A 22,596-nucleotide genomic window follows, 5' to 3' on the forward strand; every position below is an offset into this window, starting at 1 on the left:
GAACAGCGTACAATTCAATAGCGAGCGATCGTGCGGTGAGAACCGATTCTTTCTAGCGTCTGTCTCCTCCGCTTTTTGTTATTTTTTTCTTTTTTTTTCTTTTTTTCTGTTGTGCTGGGAATAGTTTTGTACCCCCCCACTGTCGTGTGTTCAGCTACCTAATCTCATCGCAGACGAAAACTAATTTCCTAATCGAACCAACTAGAAAGAGCTTAACCATAAAAACGCCCGCCCTGACAATTGATTCTCGCAGTAAATGGTTCGCGCTTTTGTTCCTCGTACAAAATGAAAAAATTGATTTGTCTTGCCGGAGGCGAGCTGATTGTGACTTGCAACGCAATTCCTGGCCCACAATTGCATCCCCGTTAATTGTCCCCCTCATGTGTCTGGCTCGAACTTCGATTTCCCTTGGAACAAAGGTTTAGAATACTATTCTTCAAGATCTCCCAGCGGAAACGGTGGAATATTTCGCTAATTTTGCAGCTGGCTTCAGCTCTGCTAGACCAAGGTCTTGGACTTGATTGTTAGGCCTCAGTTAGGTCGTGGGATAGGTCTTTGATCGGTACCAGGTCCGAAGCCAGGTCTAGATAGACACCGAGGCTAGGTCTTCTTTAGCTACCTAGGTCAAAGTTAGGTCCGAGTTAGGCGCCATCAGTTTTAGGTCTTTGTTAACGATCGGTTCCCATGCCAGGTCCAAGTTAGCTAGCTTTGGGCCAGGTCTTCACTGAATGCCAGCGTCAAAGCTGGACGTAAGTTAGCTCTTTTAGCTACCAGTGTCCCAGCTAGGTCTAACTTAAAACCTGGCAGAGTCTCGGCTGAATTTGGGTCAGATATAACTGTAGCCTACCATAGATGAAGCCAACTGTAGCATTAGCAATCTCTAAGAATGTCCACACTCCCAACTGGAAGTCCCGAAGACAGGTAGTTATTCGTCTCTCGTGGAATACTGAGAACTTCGATCGGAGACCGTTCTCCACGCGACTAGGTGAGGCTGTCTTCAGCGACCGAAGACATGAAGAACGGCCCCCGCCGTCAAGGACCGCTATGGGAAAAGGCCTAAACCGAGAAGGAAATACTGAAACGACCTATCGACGACCGGAGGACGTCCTGGACGAAGGATTGTCGGACTCGTAGCGCTAGAAACGAACTGTCAGGAAGCCACTGTTTTTCGGGGGGGCAGGCAAGAATGCGAACAGAGGACGCGGCGACACGCCGCTGAAGAGGCGAAAACCGAAACAGGTTGTCGCGTGTGTGAAACGAGGTGTGACGCGAGGAAGGATAATCGACAGCTTTTTCTCCGATGGCTCAAGGATAATTTCGCTTTCCTGTTCTTCCCTGTGAGAGAATGATATCGATACAGAGAGTCGAGTGATTGTCGTTTAACTATACATAGTACTCGTTTAAATTCTGGAGGCTTATTTAGAAAGGATTCGCTACACGAGATCTCTAACACGCTACATTGTTTTTTTTCTTCTTCTTCTTCTTCTTCTTATCATCATCATCATCATCATCATTGCTCCTCGCTACTACCGTCGCGCGGCTCGTGTCATCATAGACCTGTCTCGAAGTGTCTCGACCGTGTTCTTCGTGTCTCCGATTCCACCTGGTCGACTTAACAACTACTTTAGATAAATCTCTACCGGTGATACGACGCTAACTATCCTGGGACTGTTGCCCGTAGTCTCCTTCGGAAAAGAAAAACGAAAAAAAAAAAAAAAGAAAGAAAAAGAAAACGGGATTACCGTATCATATCCGCGCGACCCTATGTACACGAAAAAACGTTCATTTAATTAAAACTCGATCGTCAGACGCGACCCTGAAGAACAACACCACCGTCAAAATTCGTCGCAACCGCGACCAACGTTGAACCGGTTAGGGTCTCCAGGTCTAGACCGATCGCCCCCCACCCCCTCTCCCGTTGCAATCGGATTGTTTCGCGGCTGGTTGGCTGTCCTGGTCCGAGGACACCATCCAGAGTCTCGTTTGATGCTAGCTGAACCACTCGGGTCCTGTCGGGGTCTGTCAGTAGGTGTCGTGTCACGTCGGGCCTCGAAAGGTGACGCCTCTCCCGACCTCGGCGCCGATTAACCTCGTTCCGACTCTTTCTTCCTCGGCTTTCCTCCGCTCTGCTTGGCGATACATCGACGTCACAACAGCGATAGCGATTCTAACGATCAACTAACGGATAATAGAGCGATCGAGACCTACTTCGGCTCGGTTTGCCGGACACGGGCCTCCTGCGGGAGGTTGTTGAGACCATCCTGAGGAAGGTCCGGGACCAGCCTGGGGCCATGATCTACAGTCTAACGTGGCTTCCATGGAAGAGGAAAGCGGGCCAGAAGATCGTGGAATCACTCGGTCAACGGGCACACCAGCGAACACCCACCAAGTCGGAGGTCCTAGACAACAGAGAAGCCTCGAAGAACCGGGTCCCAAAGTGTGTTGAAAAATGGCTCCTTTTGTTGATATGTCGAGTCCCCCGAGGACGATGCTGGGATCCCTCTTAGCTAGGTAGCAAACTTGGCTCCCTCTAGCCAGGTAGTCAACTGGGTACCAGAGATGGGTCGCAAGATCTGGATCGCATAGTTCTATCGATGATTGTGTTCTTCTACAGGCCTGGGGACACCGTGGGACCGGTTCGTCGGCACCTCTCGCGATACCTGTCAGCTCCACCCTAGCCTACGAACGCTATAGGTATCCTGGCCGACGAGATCTTCTCTCGGAGTTTGCCTCTCTCCACTCTGCTTGACCCTGTGTGTCTTTTAAACGCTTTCGCCTCGTAGGAAAAATTAAATACTCGCTTAAGTCAACAACCGGCACCCATCGATGCCCGACCGAGGCTTTGGGTGCTCGTTAAACGTATCTTCTCTTTTTCTCTTTCTATTCCTCGTCTTGCCAACGGGTTCCATCGTTCACTACCTCCTTCCGTACGAGAAGAAAAGACGGTGATCGGGCCTCGACTCTGAATCGTCGTCAAGTTTGGTAAGATGGAGGCTTATCTTATTGGACAAGACTCGTTCGACGAGACGGTTCAGGCCGGCTGGCCCGGATTTTGTTAATCCCGGTTCGAACGACGCCTAAGGCCCCGATTAGGCAAGCAGACAGTCCTGAACTTCAACGATATATTTTTACACAATTATACCGATAATTAATTTTAATCTTGATTCTACACGCGATTCTCACTCTCATCGAGACTCGTACTACACTTTCATCGTTCATTCCCACTCTCTCCAGACTACTCGCTCCAATGCACTTTCTTTCTCTCTCGCTCTCTGTCACTCGCATTCCTACCGCATATACAATATATTCATTAATAGATTAATCTTTTCATCTAATTCATTACATAATCCGTAACGTCGGTAACCCTAGACTTATCAGTTATTAATAAAATATAGATTATTGGATGCAGTCGCCGCGCACTTTTTGGACACACCTGTTACAATGCGATATATCAAATATATATATATATATGTATGTATGTATATATGTATATTATGTAGGAGATATACGTAGTGTGTGAGTGTACGTGTTTGTTCGTGGATGTTTGCGTTTCCATTAACCTGATTTTGCTACATGTTCGTGTTTGAATGTTTTTTCTTTTCCTTTACATACATCAGGTCGTGTGTGTGTGTGTGTGTGTCTGTTTATTTAACATTTTACTATAGTCACTAATAACCTCTGTAGGCTAAGCTTCGTCTACTGCGTGGCTCGAACCAGACCCCGAATTTCCTTGGTCCGAACAGTATTATTCATTTTGCTCAGGTTTTGCTCAGGATTCGACTCGACTATCGGGTGTTCAACATCGCCCTACTTTTTTTTTACTCCAGGGATCCATAGGAGCATCGATTCGGGAAAAAAAGGGATCGTTCCTTGATTATGTTCAGCGTCTGACCCTTTGGGACTCCGGACATTACTGTTCATAGCTGGTAGATTGTTACTCAGGGAATACTTTGTACTTAGAGCGTTCTCACGGTCTTGTTTGACGAGGTTTGACGAGGTTCGACGCGGTTTGATGAGATCTGATTGCTTGATTGTCACAGTTTCATGCTTCCTCTGGGCTCGCAGCGATCTATGTGGCTTGGTCTGAACAGGGATTCGATCATTCTCAACGGCTCCTGAATGTTTGACGATGTTTGACGATGTTTGACGATGTTTCGCAAACGACCAACGCAGGCAGATTGCAGTCGCTCGATCCTGGTGTAGTTGGAGGATCAAAGGAACTGTGGATCGTTCAAGTATAGCCGAGTGTGATCTACCAAATGATCGATCGTCCGCAAAGGGTGGAATGGAAAGAGTGTTCGTGGTGCGTTCGCCGGGATCTATTTGAATAAACGTAGCACTCGCGACCGCTTCGAACGACGATCAGAGCAATCGAGAATCGTCTTGCCGTTTTGGTCTCTATAGTATATAAAAATACGTCGTCTATATGAGGAAGTTACGTTGAATATGTATACATATATATATTAGAACAACTCTTCTAGAATTTCGCAAGGAGTTTACGTTGGTCTGGAGAAATTTCGGAGCCTGAGTATCCGCGACACCATGTAGCGAGTGCTGGCTATCCCAACTCTCACCTCGGCCCCCCTCAACCCAGCTAATGATATACTCAATCTAAATCATCCGCAGGGTGTCTTCTCCAAACCTCAACAAACATAGTCCCAACCACCACAAACCTGGTCCAACTTTCGCAAACATCCAAAAAGAAGAAAATTGATCTAAAATCTGCCGATAAGTTCTACTGTCCAGAAATGATATAACTAAGTTTTTTGAAATATCAGGGAAGAAATGACGTTTGAAATGATTCAACTTTTGAAATCGGACACCCTGTGGATAATCCACAATCCGGTTTGATTCACCGAATTGATTATCTTTTTTCTAAAGCTTTCACTACTGTCCCTCGTTTAGAAATCGATTAAAACTGTCACCTCTATTTTTGGCGCGAACGAGGAGAACCACGGAGAGGCAGTCCTCCTAAAACTAGGCGAAACAAGTGGAAATCATTGTCATCGCAATGAACAGTCGGTAGAAGTAGCAAGCGCGCTGACCCTAAAGATCCTTGACCCTTTGGGCTACGGAATTTGGAAAACTATTTCACTCTGGTGACTCCGAAAAGCTTCGACAAAATAATTCTATTGTTTACTCCACCTTGGATCAAATTCGACGCGAAACAAAAGTACGAAATAACGAGTGTATGTGCGCGTGTTTATGTGTGTGTGTGTGTGTGTTTGATCAGGTGTGAACGGGAATGTGTCGAGAAACTCCTAGAGAACGTCAGTAAAATCAACGAAGAGTGGTAACGCCGGACGATGGGGCCTCGTTTTTTCTTTTTTTTTTCGAAATTCGAGGTCACACAGGCCCGGCGACGTTTACAGGCATTTCAGGTACGCTTACAAGACATTGTGCCGGAAATACTATTGTGCGGGAGGCCTTCAACTGGTTCCTTCGCGCCGAAGAGGTTGCTCACCGAGAGCAACGACGAAGATCAGGGGCCACAGTCGATCGTCGACGATGTTCGTTCATTTTGTGCTTATTCGTGGCGATCAGCGCGGGACAATTGAAAGAGCCTGTTTTAATACTTAAGAAGAAGAACCTTAACGTAGAAGACAACACGATGCACTGCGAGGCGATCGATTCCAACGACGATGTCCATTCGAACACGCCACCAGATCTTTTCCCCTTGAAGCCAAGAATTATTTCACGGATCTCGAGGTACGGGTTGAAGGTCGCATCAAGGTCGATCCGACGAGGATAATTTTTGTCAACGATGACAAATGTTTGGAAAAGTCTCGGCCGTTCCCATGGACATCGTCGATGTGAAGGGATCACTGGGAAAACAAGCCTATCTCCCCAAGGAACTCGCAGAAAAGTGTCCTTGAACCCAACGAACCGAAAAACAGGAACGTGTGTGTTCGGTGTGTAGCCGGTGTGAACGTGTGTGACGAATCAGCGTCTCGCACGACGGACGCTTCCCCTCCTTGTCTCGGTAGAATCTATAAATGCAGTCGTCAGATTAAATAATGTAAATATATTGGAGATTCGAAAGACAGATCATAGATGCAAAGACTGGCCCCTTCGCTCATGCCGGCTACTCGCTACGTCTCTACTGATTGGTCGATTCTCACTCTCCTCGGCCACTCAGGATTCGGCTCTTAGCGATCTAGGTCTCAAATTGCTGTCATCACTCGGGACTGTTAAAAGATAGCCTGCTTCGAGGGCTTGCAACACCTCTGGGTGGCTATTGGTGGAGTTGGCAGGACCTGGGGATGTGCTGGGACAGTTATCCGAAGCTGGTCGGTTGCTAGGAATTTTATCAGGGACTGAGCAGGTGGTAGAAGAGCCACCAGGACCTAGTTAGCCAGTAGAAAGTGTCGTCAGAATTTTGGGGAGCTGGTAGGACAGTTATCTGGAGGTGGATGTTTGTTGGGCATCTCGCAGGCCCTTCAGACTATCAGAAGAGCTCTACAAGCTATCCCTGATCCACAAAACGATGGCAAGGAGCCGAATTCTGAACAGCTGACGGAGAGACCCCCTCCTAGAATTAACGGCTAGCCTACTTTGGCACAAAGAACACTGCCCGGGCCGGCACTCGCTTTGTTAAATATATTTTTTTGTAGTTTTCTGTTTATTTGTTTCTCATACCTCGTCGCAATTAGTCTCTTTCTCTCTGGCTCACGCAACAGCACTCGCTCCCATCCTCTGTCATTCTCTCGATGCTCAGACACATACACAGCCACGACCGCATACATTCACACGTCACTTTCACGCGCTTTCCCACCGCTACCTTTTTTTTTCCTACAGTCGATACGTATATTAATAAGATTTAATTGACTCCAACAGAACGTCGAGTAGACAAAAACTTCCGGGCGTCCATGGTCACGTCGCGACGACACTCGGGACACCTCGTAGACTCGATGTCACGGATAAGTGACGTCCCACGGTCCCGTCGCGACGTCCCGACAGAGGGCCAGTTCATCACGACGCTACGACACTACTGATAAATTTGTTCGCATGATGGCCGCGAGGACACTGTGTGCCTCTCGGCTCACGTGGTATGTCTCATCTTGAGTAGGTGTACTGTTTAAGTGTCCGTGGGAGGTGCGTCTCGCGCGCGCGAGTAGAAAACTCGTCCCTCTTCGTTCATCGGCCAGAAAAAACGTCCCCTCGGTTTCCATTAATATAGTATATATTCATATATATATAATATATTTACGCTCTGCGGTGTAACGGCTACGTGTATCATAGAGTTTCATCCTTCTTCTTCTTTTTTTTTTCTACCTTATTATCATTATACGACACCAGCGAGTTCAACATCATTCAAAAACACAACAGACCTCCCCTTCCTCTCTCTCTCTACCTAGCTTGCCCTCTGACCGGATTCTGGCTAAACGTCACCTACAGCGGGGGTGGGCGACCCTAATCACGCCGCCTGCCGACAGGAATGCTTGGAGATCAGGAACTAATTCGTCGAAACCGGATCGAAACAAACGAGGTCGAACCGTCGTCATCCAGGCGTTCCAGAATTCCCCCCCACCACTGATACAGTTCCCCCTCTCCTCTCTCTCACTCTACGCATGTACAAACTTGTTCTATCTCTTTTTTTTTTTTTGTTTAATTAGCGATATGTTTAACGGTTCACTCCTTCCTCCTTGTCAATATACGTGTGTGGTTTTCACCCTTATTTAATTACGATTAAAGATTCTACACAATCCTAAGCACCTATCAGCTAAGAAACCTGCGTCTCAGTGTCTCTGTGTGTGTGTTTGTCGTCGTGTGTGTGTGTGTGTATGTGTGTTGGCGTTCCAGTCTGCGTGCTGACACGTTTGAGTATGCGTGTTCATGTCGGAGTGTGTTTCCGAGACTGTGTGCTCGTGTTCGTGTACGTTTCGTGTGATTAATACTTATCGTCGAACATACAAATTATAAAAATACCACCCGCAACGACGTACGACAGCGTTAACGATCCCGCCACGTGGCCAGTCGAGCTGAATACACGATCGAACCCGATAAATGTCGACGCCGATATCTAGCTAGGATACAGCCGTCGAGAATACTGAAGGTACACTTTTCAGAGACGTGGAGGAGAGAAAACAGAATCAACTCTATCGACGGAGAAAAGAATCGAAAGAAGAATCGGGTGGCCCACGAAGAAGCACCGGCTGCGACGCGTGGCGTGGGAAACCTCGATAGTTGCACGCGTCTCTCCCCACCAGTCGACCACGTCGAGCGCAGCCGATTGGCTAGAGGGAGAACGCGCGAGCGCGCTGGCGCCTCTCGCGAAAACTGCTTAAGGGTCCCATTCACAATCAGCCCTAACAATTAAATCTTTAGTACCCGACAATTAAGCCGTTCACTGGAACCGCGACAATCCTATCATCATCATTATCATCGTCGTCGTCTTTTCACTCATCATCGGGTACCCCCCTACTTTCATTCTTGCTTCCGCGTCCGCTATACCTCTCGCATCTTTTTCTTGTCCTAAACTGTGTGCGCACGTCGCTCACTGTGCCGACAATCATATCTATCTCTTACACGCTAAACAAACACGTTCTCGAATATCTTCGATTCGATCCAACAGGGTGACACCGTGGTCATCCGCCCCCGCCCTCGCCCCCCCCTTCCCCAGATCCGTTTTCTTGTTTTTCCATATTTTTTCGTTAACTTTAAAAATCCTTAACACGTTACTCAGCTTGAAGATGTAGTCCGCTCGGCCGCGACCGGCTTAGCGCGTCACGCTTGTAAAATATATAATATATATTTATATATATAATATACCTTATGCTTTAAAGATTAACTCTGTACAAAGAGCCGACGCTAGGCTCTTCACCGAGTCCCTCTTCGTACCCAATTTCTTATCGCTTTTCATATTTTGTTCTTTTTTTTTTGTTTTCGTTTAATCCTAGTCTCTCCCTCCTCCCTTCAGAATACTCGTGTGTGTCTGTACGCCTCTCGCATGTGTGTATAGAATATGTGTCTCTCTTTCGTTAGACGCGCGCGGGAGACACGTGGGTTCTCCCCCCTCTCTCTTTCTCTCTGAACGGTTCTGGCTTTCAATTAAATCGGTTCCCCCGGTTCGCCACTCCGGGGGTCATTCATTATGATTCGCTGCCTGGAAAACCAGCACCGGTTCCTGAATACAGAGTCCGCTTTTACTTTTCGCTTGAAAAAACCCCACCCTGTCCCCCAAACCATTTTGCAAATCCCCTCCCCCTCCACTCCATTCGCGGTTCCTCCGTTTTCGCAGCCCTAATCCTTTTTTGTGTTCCAGAGCGTGCCACGCGGGCCACGATGTGTTCATGCGTGTGTGTGTGTGTGTGTGTGTGTGTGTGTGCGCGCGTGCGCGTGGGTCTGTGTGTTTGTGGAACCCCCTTATTAGCGTCTAATCGGATCGAATGAGAAAAAACATAGAAACGGATGTACACAGTTACGTTAGGGGGCACTCCCCCGACGGTGGGGGGAGCACACCTTTTTAGTCGTGTTCGCGCGTTCGTGCCCCCCCAAAAATTGTCTTCCGGGGGGGACACCAAGAAGCTCGGCGTTTTTTGTGGCTCCGATCCACGGAAGGCGGTTTTCTCCCGCTTCCCATATTTTGCTTTTTTGTGTCATGCTGCGGTTCGGTTTCGCCTTCTCGGTTCCTCTCGCTCTGTCCCAGCCAAAAGCACGGTACAATTGGTGGTGGCCAGTCAATGGGGTTGCAGCCTTTGTAGGAACGGATGAGCAACGGACTGGACCCATCCCGCGGATCATCAGTCATACACTGCGCCGGGTGACCAAAAGGGGACTAGGGCGTAGGGCTGGTACCACTGCCGATCGTTTGATTGTGATTCTTGTTAGATGTTGCTCTTGGAAAATGATACTCTCAGGTGGTTGGATTCGCTCAGCTGGTAGTTGTGCATTTTCTGGAACAAGGCGGCTGTTAGTCGATCGCTCGCACGCTAAGCTAGGCCTAGGTCTGTGCTGCACCCTAGCGATTGTCCAGCTACGGGACCTTGCGCGAAGAAATTTTCACGGCTATCCTCATTCGGACTACGTCAATCTACCGAATCTGATCTTTAAAATGATTTTTGTCTACCCTAGATTAGACTGGAGAGGAGATTACGTCCCCACAGGTAGCTATCCGAGGACAGCACTGGCCTAGACTATGAACTTACTGGGTCCCCCAGTTGCCACTGGTAGTCACCTAGGCACAATAAGACTAAATTGGTAGTGGAGAATGATTAGGATACTCACGATCAGAGCAGTGACAGCGTCGTCCATGCTGGGCATCTGTATGAGGGCCATTTTCCTGTCTTTCGGGAAGAACTTGAAAGCCTTCACGGTGAAGCCGTTTTTAGTGAAAGCATCCCTGATTTCCTCTTCGGTTACAGTGTTACTAAAATCATCAGGGTCATTAGCAAACCTATAAACTGTGATGACAGTGTAGATGGGGTTTGGGAACGTCACTTACGGAATATTCGATAAATGCAAAGTCGCGCTCGGTGGGTAGATGTTTTGATAGTTCTTCGAGCCCGGTTTCTTGAATCGGTGAAGGGGACTGTTGGTGTAATCCTTCGTCAAACCAGCGTCCGGCTGACCCTCCTTCGGCAACTGAACAGTTTGATGCTTGCTGAGCATCACTTTGATCTGCTTCCCAAACACTCTCAGCTTGTCCATGTGTGTCAATGCTGTCGCAAAAATGGGATCGTGAGAAACACAGTCGCAGTACAGATTCTCCACTTGGTTCCGAAGGATGAGGTTTGGACCAAACGTTTGCACACGTTGGCACGTTGTAATTACCTAAGTGTGCCTGATGGGGTTCGGCCATCTGAATCAGTGCCGAGTCCTTCTTGTTGTAGAGAATCTTCACACGCTGTACATCCCCGTAAACGCCTACATGCACAACACGCAAACATCACCTTTAGTCAATTCAACTGGCTAACCCAGAGGCTAGGTATCGTACGGTGGCGTCTAAGGATCGTCGAAGATGATCGGGACAATAGATTCAGTCGACCGAGACTGGGGTACGATCGGACTAAGATCTGGGGCATGCAACGGGACGATCGGCTCGACTGCTATCGGTTCAAACATCGTCAAACATAGTCAAACATCGTCAAACATAGTCAAACGTTGTCAAACATTGTCAAACATGACTATTCTTGGTATCAAAAGAAATCGCACGAGTTATCCTTAAAGGATTTGACACAAAAAAAGATCACAGTTGAGCCGATCGTCTGCCGAGAAGTGAGCTCCTATGGAATTACGTAAAATAAGCGAAAGCTTCTGTAATATTAAGGTGTCTGGAACTGATATTAATAAAACTATTAACGAAACGAATTTAGAAGAGATGCTTGGAAGTAAAGAACATGAAATAATAATAATAATAACGATAATAATAATAATAACAATGTGTCGCTTAGGCGGACGATGATTTCGATGATCATGACATGGGTGGAATATATATGTGATGGAATGAAATAGCTGTAGTAATAAAATAAGTTGAAGTGACGAAAATATCGGGGAAAAATATAAACGTTAAACGAGAATGTCAGAAAACGAATGTGAAAACATAAAAATAAAACAAAACCTTCTTCTCTATATTCATATACACGTGAACAGGAGAGTGACAATGATCGAGATATCTGTATTAATAAAAAATAAAATAAAGTGTGAAAGAGAGAGAAAAAAGAGAAATGAAACACATCCAACGAAAAATTCTACTATCAGAATAGAAGAAAACATTTTCTGCGACATGACAACGTCGACAGTGACGATCGTGATAGCGATACTATATTTTCCTGTTCGTGTTTTTCCATTTTTTTTTGGTTTTTTTCGATATGTAACCGTGTGAATCATTCATTCCACGCGAATGAAAAACAAGAGGGGTACAGAAAAGAAAAAAAAAAAAAGAATTTGAAAACTCGATTGTTCTTTCACTTCACTCTCCGGGAAAATGCTTCCAAACACGCGGAAACACGTGGAAAAACCGTGTCAGTCTTTTCTCGGTGTGTGTGTGTGTGTGTGTTTGTGTGTGCGTTATGTTTTCGTGTGTATGCGTACGTGTGTGTGTGTGTGTATGTATGCGTTGGTTTGACAGAGTCAGTGTGTCCACGCATGTAAATATAATAATTAATAATGTAATATAATTAATAATATAAATGTAGAGACGTACCAAACAGGGTAAAGAGAGCGTCAGGCGTGACCATCTACACAGAGAACAGACAGAGTCCAGTCAGTAGTCAGCGAGTAAAATAGGATTCAATGTATAGTGTTGGCACGCGCACAAGTTTCACGGTTCACATGCCTTCGTTTTAGGGGCTTTCCAGACCTTTCGCTGATCAAAAACTCCATTTCGAATCACGTCTCAACAAACAAAAAAAAAAAAAAGAAAAGAATCCTCAACCCAATTCCAAAGAAAATTTTTAAAATTTCTAGAAAATTTCGCTCAATGACTTTCCCCCACTTATCTCTGTTACAGCAAGTGGGGGAAGCGACTTTGGTCCAGAATTGTTTCAATTGATTTCGAGTCTCGGGAAAAATCTCTAGAACGTTCAATGAAGATCCGGTGGTTAACTACGCTAATCATATAGTTAGGAGCGAACAAAAATTTCGGAGTATTTGTCGGTGACCGTTCGAGGGAAGAGCGTATACGAGACGCGACTCGCAAATGCACCGAGACATAGTGCTCGCGATGTATACGTGTCAGCGGCAGCGAAAGAGCTGGAACTCAGTTTTCCGGTCGATTTTCCTTCGGCTGTCAGCCGTCCGCGATCGTGAGAGGAGGAAACAAGTACAGAGAAACAGACAGAGAGAGAAAGAGAGAGAGAGAGAGACAGACAGACAGACAGACGGAGCGAAGCAGAGAAACAGCCGGGACCTTCTCGTCAATATGAATCCCTCGTGGTTTTGTCGTTCCTCGTAACGCGGGAATGATTTCGCGAAAGGTTAAAAAAAAAAAAAATAATAAAGAACCAGAAAACGGAGAAAGAAGATGTACAAAAGTAAACAGAAGGGAAAAGAGTACGTATGCAGATATACGATACTGTATACAGGTATACTCGGTACGGTGTCTCTGTTCGCCAGAGGAAAGAAGACGCTGGTCGGAAGCTTGTGCGCGCCGCGCAACGATAGTAGTACACATAGTTATAGTACAGTAGTGACAATAGTTGCAGCTGCGAAGTGTGACGTCGACACACGGTTTTCTAACGAGGCGCCTTTCGTTTACAGTTGCCCATCGTACCAAAGCACCGCGTCTGGTGCCGCATTTTGGACTAACGCAATATTTGGTTAAACTTCAGCTTCTGGGACCATAAATTTTTAACTGTTTTACTACATAATCCCGTAGATCTTGGCTAGAAAATGCCAAAAATCGAGGTTTCAATGCGAGGAGTTCACTTTCGGTTCGAAAGTTGAGCGATTTTAAGCGTTTCTGACAGCTAAATATAGAGAATCATGTACAGGATCTCAAAGAGAAGGTATAGTCCCAAATCTACGTTATCGACATCACCGAGCTCCGCTCTAAAACAGGGATAATTTTTGAACCAGTAAATTCCTCGCATTGAAGCTTCGATTTTTGGAATCTTCTCGTCGAGGTCTACAAAATTATGTGTAAAAGAGTGCCGAATTTTTGGTCCCTCAAAGCGAAGTTCAGCCGAATAGTTAACCTAGCAATTAGCTTCACGGAAGATGTGAAGAGTATATGAAGGACTTTAGGCAGTCTAGAATCCACCCGAATCGAGATCAGATCTGAGCACAGGGTTTTGTTAGGTACGAGTAGATTCAGGTCTAAGGTTAGGTCGAAGTAGATTGATCCCAGACCTGACAGAGGTTTCGCCGAGTGGATTCAGTTCTATTAGACCTTCCGAAGAAGCAAAGTGCTATCGGGAACATTTGAAAAATGATCTGTAAGAAATATTGTTGGTCCCGTAAACGAAAAACACCTCTTGGGAAGTGAGACCGTAGCCAGCAACGCCACGGCTCGCTCAGGACAGAGAATGGTGACGTTCGGAACGATTTCTATATGTGTGTTTCGAGAATGAGTGGTTTAGAGGGTCGTGGACAAGATATAAAGGGCTCGTGACGTAAGAAGGGTGGCATACGCATCGAGACTACAAGATTCCTAATTGCCAGAGATGACATTCCCTCGATACCGTCGGTCGTGACACTAGAAAATGAACAAATTAATCATTTCCACAGGAATCGGTACCGATTAAAATTCTATAAATTGTTCGTAAGCTGATCATAGGTATGAAAAATCCACACGGAGACCAGAGTATCGAGGACTGTCCGGCAAAGGAAGCTCGGAGTCAAGGGATGGAGAGACTGCAAGGGTTGCCTACGTAGCACTACGTTGTAATCGTATCGTAGTAGTAGCGTTAACTTTCGTTGCATACGTACATACGTACCTAAGCCAGTTTCGTGTACACACACCGAGAGAAATGGCCGCGCGCGATTCCGGAATAATTTTTCAACGATACTTCCCGTGAAATGATTCCGCCATTTCTCTCGGCGTCGAATGAAAATTAGCCTGGAGGATACACAGTTCATCGATTTCCTGCACCCTCGGGTGCACGAAGAAAAAGCCACGAAGGAAGCGCCTTTTGCTATGCGAGACTCGAGAAAATTTGTGGCCGAACAATTCCGAGACGAGAGTAAAAGTAAAAGTAAAAATAAACTAAATAACGTTCGAATTTATCGGAGAATTTTCGAAATTGCTGGCGGAATAGTCTCGCATGTACAACACCGAATCCTCTCTTCGTGGTTGGTGGTCTCGGACCTCCGGTGCAATCGAGGCACTAATTTCGTAACGAATCAGGGCAGCACTTACCTCTTCGTTCAGGTTACTGACGAGCAACACGGCGGAGGTTTGCGCATTGGTTGGCACACGCACCCCAAGACCTGCCGCGCCGAGAGGAAAACCGCCTAGTCCAGCCAGGCCTCCAGCGGGTGGAACCCCATTGTAGGGTCCCGCCAAGGGCGAGGGTAGACCGTGCATGGCTGCAAAGGGCGTGGGCAGCACACCCGGTGCCCCTGCAATTGACTCTACTTCAGGAAATTTACAAGGTGTCGTTAGAATCGTTTGTCAGCCTTTGTTCAGTGAGGTGCATACTAGTTTTAATTTACAGTCTGGCCTGGTAATCATTTACACTGGCCTAACGAGCACAGGTTTGCAGCGAAATGTACAGTAAACTCTATGGGTTGTTTTTTTCACAAAAGAAATTTTTCAAAATCAAGTTCAGTTGGTACTGCGAACACACCTGTACATTTTCCTGCAAATCAGAATTGGCAGCAAAATCACACACAGCCCGTGGGGCTCAATTATTTTACGCAGCAGAAATTATATAATTTTTTCGCTGGCGAGCACCTGTACATTTTTCTAGAAATTACCATTTTTATCGTTATACTTCTCTCGAGCGACAGAGAAAAAATTATATAATCTTTTCCGTTGGCGAAAGCCCATGGTATCGATAACCACTGCGCATTTACTCTACTAAGCACAGTCGCATAAAATATACACACAATATGGGCTAAATTAGAAGCTGAATTATTTGATTTAGCTGGTATAGCGACAAATCAACTTGTATCGTGGCGAAAGCCCATGGTATTGAGAACTCCTGCACTCCGATCTAGCAAGCGTAATTGATAGCAAAATATACAGGACGTATCGCAGACAAGACACACAGAGACTATAGGCCAAACTGATTCTCGTCTACTGCACAGCACAAAATCGCATAAATCATCGATCTGTCCCCCATGGTGGAAGCACACGGTATTGAGAACCACTGTGCTTGGAGCCACTTTGGGATTAGAATTTCCAGTCCATGGGCTTGCCATGCTCGTATTAGTCGTAAGGAAGCTATAAAAATTTTGAGTAGCTATGATTCGTACATTTTCATGTCGAGGTCGTCCACTGTGGGCTTTCGCAGCCTAGAGTAGAGAATTTAGGTTCTCGAAACTCGAGTTTCTCGGAATCGAGGTACTAAACCAGGCGAACGAAGTCAAGACATTTAACACTAGGCTTACTGACGCGTTCTAATATTTTTCATTTACGATTATTGAGATCGTGAACATCCATCTACCGGGAATTACTCAACAAACTCACTTCCTCAGGTATATATTATTTGTTCAATGCTCCGTAAACCTAGCGTTAAGCCGATTGAACAACCGATCAGAAACGGTACTCTAAAGCTGTATCTCGTAGAGTCAAAACTTCAAGGCCATTCAGCATGGGCTTTCGCAGCCTCGTGCCCAACACAGGCCACGACATTTCTCGACGAATTTTCCCGTTCCGACCAGACTGTATCAACATCGATCAATTCACCGATTCAATAGGTCAGATAACGAGAGGAGTAGAACATTTCAGAGTTAGCGAAAAGCTGACAGTCAACAAATTGTTGTCGCTTTTGCGGGAACCGGTACCGTGGCGGAGAGGGGTAACGACGATAACAATTCGCGACATAATTTCGTTGTAACGGAGACGAACGATTGGGTCCCGGGGTCAAGATAAATATAAAAGGTCGGGAAATAAGGGCGCGAGGGTGGCGGAAAGTCGAAACATTCGGTCGCATCGATCGGCGTGGTATCCGTGTTCTCCCGTTGCAGCGCAATTAATTAATTTACCCGAGGAAATAATACCGTCTGACCGCACGCAATTCGATCCCGCTCGAAAATGGAGCTGAAAACGACCGGCAAATTGGAAGCGGGGAGACATGGCGGCCGAGGCCGAGGCCGGGGCTCTCTCTCACGGCGCAGTCACGAAATAACAATTTATCATAACGTTCGAATGACAGAAACGGGTCGGGTATTGCTATTAATATAATTAATTCTAATGGACTGAACGCCGGGAAATCGCACGGCTAATTGATCGATCGATTCGATGGGGCCAGGGTGGTAGGGGAAGGGGCACCCCCATCGATCCGCACCGGTGGTCACTGACTTCGTGAAAACATCGCGCGGAATGCCGAGGCACCATGTAAAATTTAATGGTGCATTTTACTCGATTCCGTAATCCGTTCCCGTCCGCTGCGCCCGGAATTGTTTGTAAATTTTCCTACACGCGTTACCCCGTTCGTTCACCCCCCACCCCCCACCCCCACCCCGCTGCTTATTTTTCCGCCGAAATAGAAAATCCATTGTCCGGGGGTCGAATAGTTAACATTTCCGCGAACGAAAGACGCGCGGCCGTTTATTAAATTTTAACGAACCGCGCCCGGAAAAGCAATCGATCTGGGGCCCGATGATTTCGGAAAACACTGCGGGAGATGCGACAGGGATGATTTTGCAATCACTCGAATCCGCTACCTTTGGCTATTTTTAGCTTGTCGAAAATTTTTTTCAATTATTTATTTGATAGTAGACAATACCAGAACTCAGTATTTGCTGAATAATTGTTCGAGTGTGAGCGACAGAAAAATCCATTCCCTGCAAAATCACGTTTTCGGAACCATTCGACCGATCGAGTTGAAATTTTGTGCGCGTATACTGCCAAGGTCGACTCACATTTCAGCCGAAGGCTTTTTTGGAATTCGTCCCACAACCGTATTGACAGCATCATTTACGTTGGGGGTGCGGGTGTGAAAACGTCCACGTATAGATAGGGTTGTAGAATTTTTTCCAAACCGAGTTTCAAAATTTTCTTCGGCTGAAATGTACATCTGATACGGTGGCAGATGCTGCAAAAATTTGAAATCGATAGCTGCAGCGGGTCCCGAGGAAAAAAATCACGAAGTTGACTCTTTCTCTGTATATCGAAACCCTCCCCTAGCCATTTTCCCTTAAATCCTCTTCGATGCGGAATAGGGGACATTTTTGGAGCGTTGGTTTATTAAATTCGTCGAAATGGTAAACTGCGCGAGCCAGGATCGAGTCTCGCGGACAACAAAGGCCTAGTTTGCCGCGCGGCCAAGATCAAACGGAAGATCAGACGCGGAACCGTTCTTAGATCGCGGTCGTGGTTGTGATTAAAAGTAGAGATACACACACACACAGAGACCGGCGTTAACGAAAAATACATTCCGCCTGTTCTTCTTCTTCTTCGACGAGCGCGAGAGGACGGTAGAAAAAAAAAAAAGAAGAAAAAGAAAAAGCAAAATAAAAGGGGGAATGTTTTAAAAAGCGAACTCGAGCAGCCCCGCGGGCTGATGCGAGCGGAGTAATGGAAACGCGCGGGATAACGGCGCACGGATGATGAAAATCCGGCGGAATTCAATTTTCATAATGAAAAAAACAGCCACGTTCTGGAAAGTTCCTGCTAAACTCGCCGGCCCGGTTACTAACTTGTCCGGGGGAATTTAATTTCATAGATACTTCGCCTCGTTCGAGACAGTTGCTTCTTCGTTATTGTACACCGCCGCGCTATTATTGTCGGGGTCCACCTAGCTCAGGTGTTAATTAAATTTTATCTTAACGACGCCCGTCCTCCCTCTCGTCCGGCCGATGAATGGCGGGGGGAGGAGTTACAAAGACGCCGGAAGTTGCCGCACAAAGGCTGAGATTCTGCGGGAATTGTCAAATTAGTTGGCCGTTCTCGGGAAAAGTAAACCGTCGACAGGATCGTCGCGTTAAAAATATTCTCCTTGGTCCTCACAGTACAACAATTAAACCATTAAAACTTTAGATTTCTATGCTCACTACTTTCAAGAAAAAAAAAAAGAAAAATTCCAAAAATCACCCTATCCTCGAGTCCCAAACTAGCTATCAATAAATAGAGACTAGCTTCGAGACTAGCTTAATTGGGCGACGATTCGACCTCTTCGGGGCCTGGCGGAAAAATGCTTGTAACTCTGAAACGTTTTCCGTCGGTGGAATGTATTGACTTGATTGAATCGAGATGAAATGTAATCGATCTGTGCGAATCATAGCTACTCACCGGGTATTCTAGCGCGTGGCTGTGACCCAGCACCCATCAGCAACTGTGGAAGAAGCTCACCTCCAAGTGCAAGCGATGCAGCGTCCAGATTCGCGTCACCGGTCGGCAGCGTCGGGTTGGTGTAGTCCCTCGACTTGTCGTTATTGTATTTCACGTTCAGGTTCTGCATCTTGCTGTAGTCGATGCGCAGCGTGCAACAGGAATTGTAGATGTTCTGGCCCTCGAGCGACTGGAAAGCACAACCACCAAACGACGTTAGCTCACAAATATTCGTTAAACGGACCGAGTCGCTCAATCGGCATTCGCAGAATGCAATTTTCCTAGGTCCGACAGCTGTGGGGAGCAAAATTGAAAAGGAATTAGGTTCATGATCCTCTGGGTCCTAGCCTGTAATCCGGATCTTTATTGGATCTTCATTGGACCCAGGATGAACTATTTAAGGCTAAGCCAGGACTGGGTCTTTATTCCAAAAACTGCATGAATAAGATAGCGCGGTGACACGTGTCAATGTGAAAAGAGTTGCGCAGCAGCGGGTCCCAAGAGTGAACGCAATCGCAACGACGCGGTTAGGCTGGAAAGAGGCGGTCTAATTGCGTATGCAGGTTCAAGACTGCGTATGAATAGGTACATGCACACACAGCCCGGAGCATGCCCAAGCAAACCTAGCCATGTGTTTGACCTGCGTATGCACCGCTGACCGTGCATTGTTGAAGCATGCACGTGCGCCTGCGACCGGACTACACGTTTCCCTGTATCTCTCTGTCGGCCATTTACACGGGCTAATGAATTTCATACATAATTACCGGACCGGTTGCGTACAGGTGGCCCGTGGCGTTACTCGAGGGTTAAGACTACCCCACGCTGCCTCCGAGCTACCCTTCCCGGCATCAGGAGATGAGGGATCAGGTTACCGGTGTTTCCCGGTACCACGAAAATAAGCCAAGTCTGCCGTAATGCGCAATACACTATAATACTCGATTTTTTAACAAATTCCGAAAGCAGGTGTCGGATTTAAAATTTTGCATTGCGATACACAATAGCCCCGTCACTCTCTGCTTTTAGAAATTCAGTTTCTTTCAGAAAATCGAATTTTGAACATTAAGGATTTTTTCTGACGTCACCGTAAGAGCTATCCGGTCGATTTTTGCGCAGGATGATTTATTAGATACTCGCGAACACGGCGATATTTTTTCCCATAGCATTATGAATGCTTAACGATGTTTAAAAAATGTTTAAAAAATGTGTAAAGTCGGCACATGCATTTTTTAACGTATTTTGAGAACGAACAGTCCAAGGCAAAATTTAATTGGGATGGAGCGGGCCTGTTTCCTTTAGAGACCATAAAAAAATATTACGAAAGGAATTTTGCTCTCGATTGATAAAATAAAATCAACTCTCTGCTTTGAGAAATTCAGTTTCCTTCAGAAAATCGAATTTTGAACTTTAAGGATTTTTTCTGACGTCACCGTAAGAGCTACCCGGTCGATTCCTGCGTAGATCGATTCATTAGACACTCGCGAACACGGAGATATTTTTTTCTGTAATATTGTGGATGTTTAACGATGTTTAAAAAATGTTTAGACGGCAAATAACATTTTTCAACGTATTTTGAGAACGCAGAGTCCACGGCAAAATTTAATTGGGATGGAGCGGGCTTGTTTCCTTTGGGGACCATAAAAAAATATTACAAAACGAATTTCGTTCTCGATTGGTAAAATAAAATCAAAGAGTATTTCGCAGAAGGGGTGAGGGGGCAGAATTAAAAATATCCGATGCTGTTTGGTAAATTTAAATTCCCCGAACTTTCGACGGTTTTTCGTATCGGGCGAGCGAAAATCGTTGCGCGAAAGTACCGCCACCGCTGGTCAAACTATTTTTAAAGCCAGTCGGGCCGGGTCGGGCCGCGATATTAAAATAATTTAATTTCAGATATCCGCGGAAGTTTCTTAGTCTGTGCTACCGTAATCTTTGTACGTCGACGAGCCGACCGCGGGGGCGTGCCATTTCACCGGACTGATGAGAACGAAAGGAAAAATGACAGAACAGAAAAAAAAAGAGAAAAAGAGAAAGGAAGAAAAAAAAAAAGACCGTGGGAGGATATTGCGTTCCGGGGTGGTCCGGCCCCGCGTTTACAACGGATTTTTTTAATGAATTTTCAAGCCCGAATTCTCTTACGGCCTGCGCGTAATCAGTTTAAAATTATTTCGGTCTCAGCGGTTCCCTCTAGTCCCCGCGTAACCAATTAGTCAACCGGACGCTTTCTGCAAAGCGAACGTTAATAATTACGTTTCCCGGGGAATTCTTTCGGCCCCGAAATTAACGGGAATTAATAAACAGTTCGCCCTGGCCGGGACACACCGGCTCGGATGAAAGTTCGGTGGAAAGTCAGCCGGGATTAAATTCGAAATCGAATAAAGGAACTTCGCGGAACGCTCCAAGTTGCTGGACACAGCGTTTCCCTATCCTCTATACACCCTGAAATTTTCCTCAAAAACTTCCCGTTCCAACAATCTCCCCAATTTCATTAACAATTTCGCTTTACCCTGCACAAAAGTTAAAATTCCGATATTGTCGCCACTTAACTGTTAACTGGCGTTAATCAATTTTTTTTTTTTATTACGGACAATATCAATTTTTAGGAAATATTCATCCTTTATAATCTCGTTCAGAAACTCCCTAGTCCAACAATTATACCAATTTTATTATCAATTTCAACCAGCTCAGCACAAAAGTTAAAATTCCGATATTGTCTCTCCACTTAACTGGCGTTAATCAATTTTTCTGTTACAGGCAATACATGTTTATAATCTTTTTCAGAAGCTTGCTATTCTAACAATGATATCAATTTTATTACCAATTTCAACCAGCTCAGCACAAAAATTAAAATCCCATTTGCACCGTAAGGAAATATGAAAAAGAGGCCGTTATCACCAAACTTTTTTAAAAATTATCTTTAAGTACAAAAATGACTAGAAGTAAAAGACCTTGAAATGGGTTAAGAGGGTGGTCTGATTTCGGCAAATTTTTTATCGGCCTTTAGGATTTTGCGCAGACGATCACGCATCGAAATAAATGAAAAACGTGATAATGTTCAAATAGATTAGGGGATGATTTCCGAGTCATCGATGGCCGAGTCCGCGATTCGGCTGATCTTTATGGAAATCGGTTTCGTCAGCGAGCTCTCGCGTAGAGGATATCGAATCAAAAGTTCCAGCTGAACACCGAGACACCGGGTTGGCCCAACCCCGCGCGAAACGTGATTTCCGGCTACCGAGAAATTTCGCGAATTTTCGCAGCCGTCTAGCGGCGCGCAGCACGCCGGCTAATAAAACGCGGCGCGGATTCGAATTTTCCTGCTGTAATCGAATTCGCCGGCAGCGCAGAGAACTCGTTCGTCCGCTCTCGAACGACCGAAGAAATTCGATTACCGCGGCAGAGTTTCTACCCTTCCTGCATCGATTGTTTACCACGCATCCAACCGCCCGACCCCCCTCTCCCGACCCCCTTATTCTCCTGTTGCCCTCAAATCGAGCGAAAATCCCATTTTTTTTCTTTTCGCCGGCTCAAACCCCTCCTCTCCCTCCCACCATTCTCCCGCCCCTCCTCTTGTATCGCCACCCCTCGCCCCTCCCGATTCGCGACTCGGCGCACCCATCCTCCGGGCAGAAAAAAGCCTTTGTCGGTTCGTTTCTGCCGGCGGACTCGCGAATGCGATTTCGCAATTTAGCGGAAGTCACGGGAACACGACCACAAAG

General features: G+C 46.1%; 1 protein-coding gene and 1 long non-coding RNA gene across 9 annotated transcripts in view; one reads left to right on the top strand and one right to left on the bottom strand.

Annotated features, from left to right (window-relative positions):
* Positions 1-6,321, top strand: part of LOC143359127 (uncharacterized) — a 10,866-nt gene extending 4,545 nt beyond the window's left edge. The window contains exon 4 of the long non-coding RNA XR_013083064.1: positions 1-6,321. This exon is cut by the window's left edge and continues 1,677 nt beyond it. This is a non-coding gene — a long non-coding RNA (uncharacterized LOC143359127).
* A 931-nt stretch (positions 6,322-7,252) lies between these two features.
* The window catches only part of Heph (polypyrimidine tract-binding protein 1 heph), a 427,542-nt gene continuing 412,198 nt past the window's right edge, over positions 7,253-22,596 (bottom strand). For 7 of the 8 annotated variants that reach the window (XM_076796830.1, XM_076796827.1, XM_076796824.1 and 4 more), the window contains 7 exons: positions 18,842-19,070; positions 14,801-15,018; positions 12,146-12,179; positions 10,774-10,866; positions 10,445-10,661; positions 10,228-10,369; positions 7,253-9,896 (listed from right to left, as the gene is read on the bottom strand). In XM_076796830.1, coding sequence (XP_076652945.1) covers positions 9,828-9,896; positions 10,228-10,369; positions 10,445-10,661; positions 10,774-10,866; positions 12,146-12,179; positions 14,801-15,018; positions 18,842-19,070 — 1,002 coding nt within the window. In that variant the 3' untranslated portion in view covers positions 7,253-9,827. The remainder of the gene's footprint in view (positions 9,897-10,227; positions 10,370-10,444; positions 10,662-10,773; positions 10,867-12,145; positions 12,180-14,800; positions 15,019-18,841; positions 19,071-22,596) is intronic. The other variant, XM_076796831.1, reaches the window with a different exon arrangement.

This window comes from Halictus rubicundus, chromosome 11 (genome assembly GCF_050948215.1).
Source record: "Halictus rubicundus isolate RS-2024b chromosome 11, iyHalRubi1_principal, whole genome shotgun sequence".
In the NCBI taxonomy this organism is placed as follows: Eukaryota; Metazoa; Arthropoda; class Insecta; order Hymenoptera; family Halictidae; genus Halictus; species Halictus rubicundus.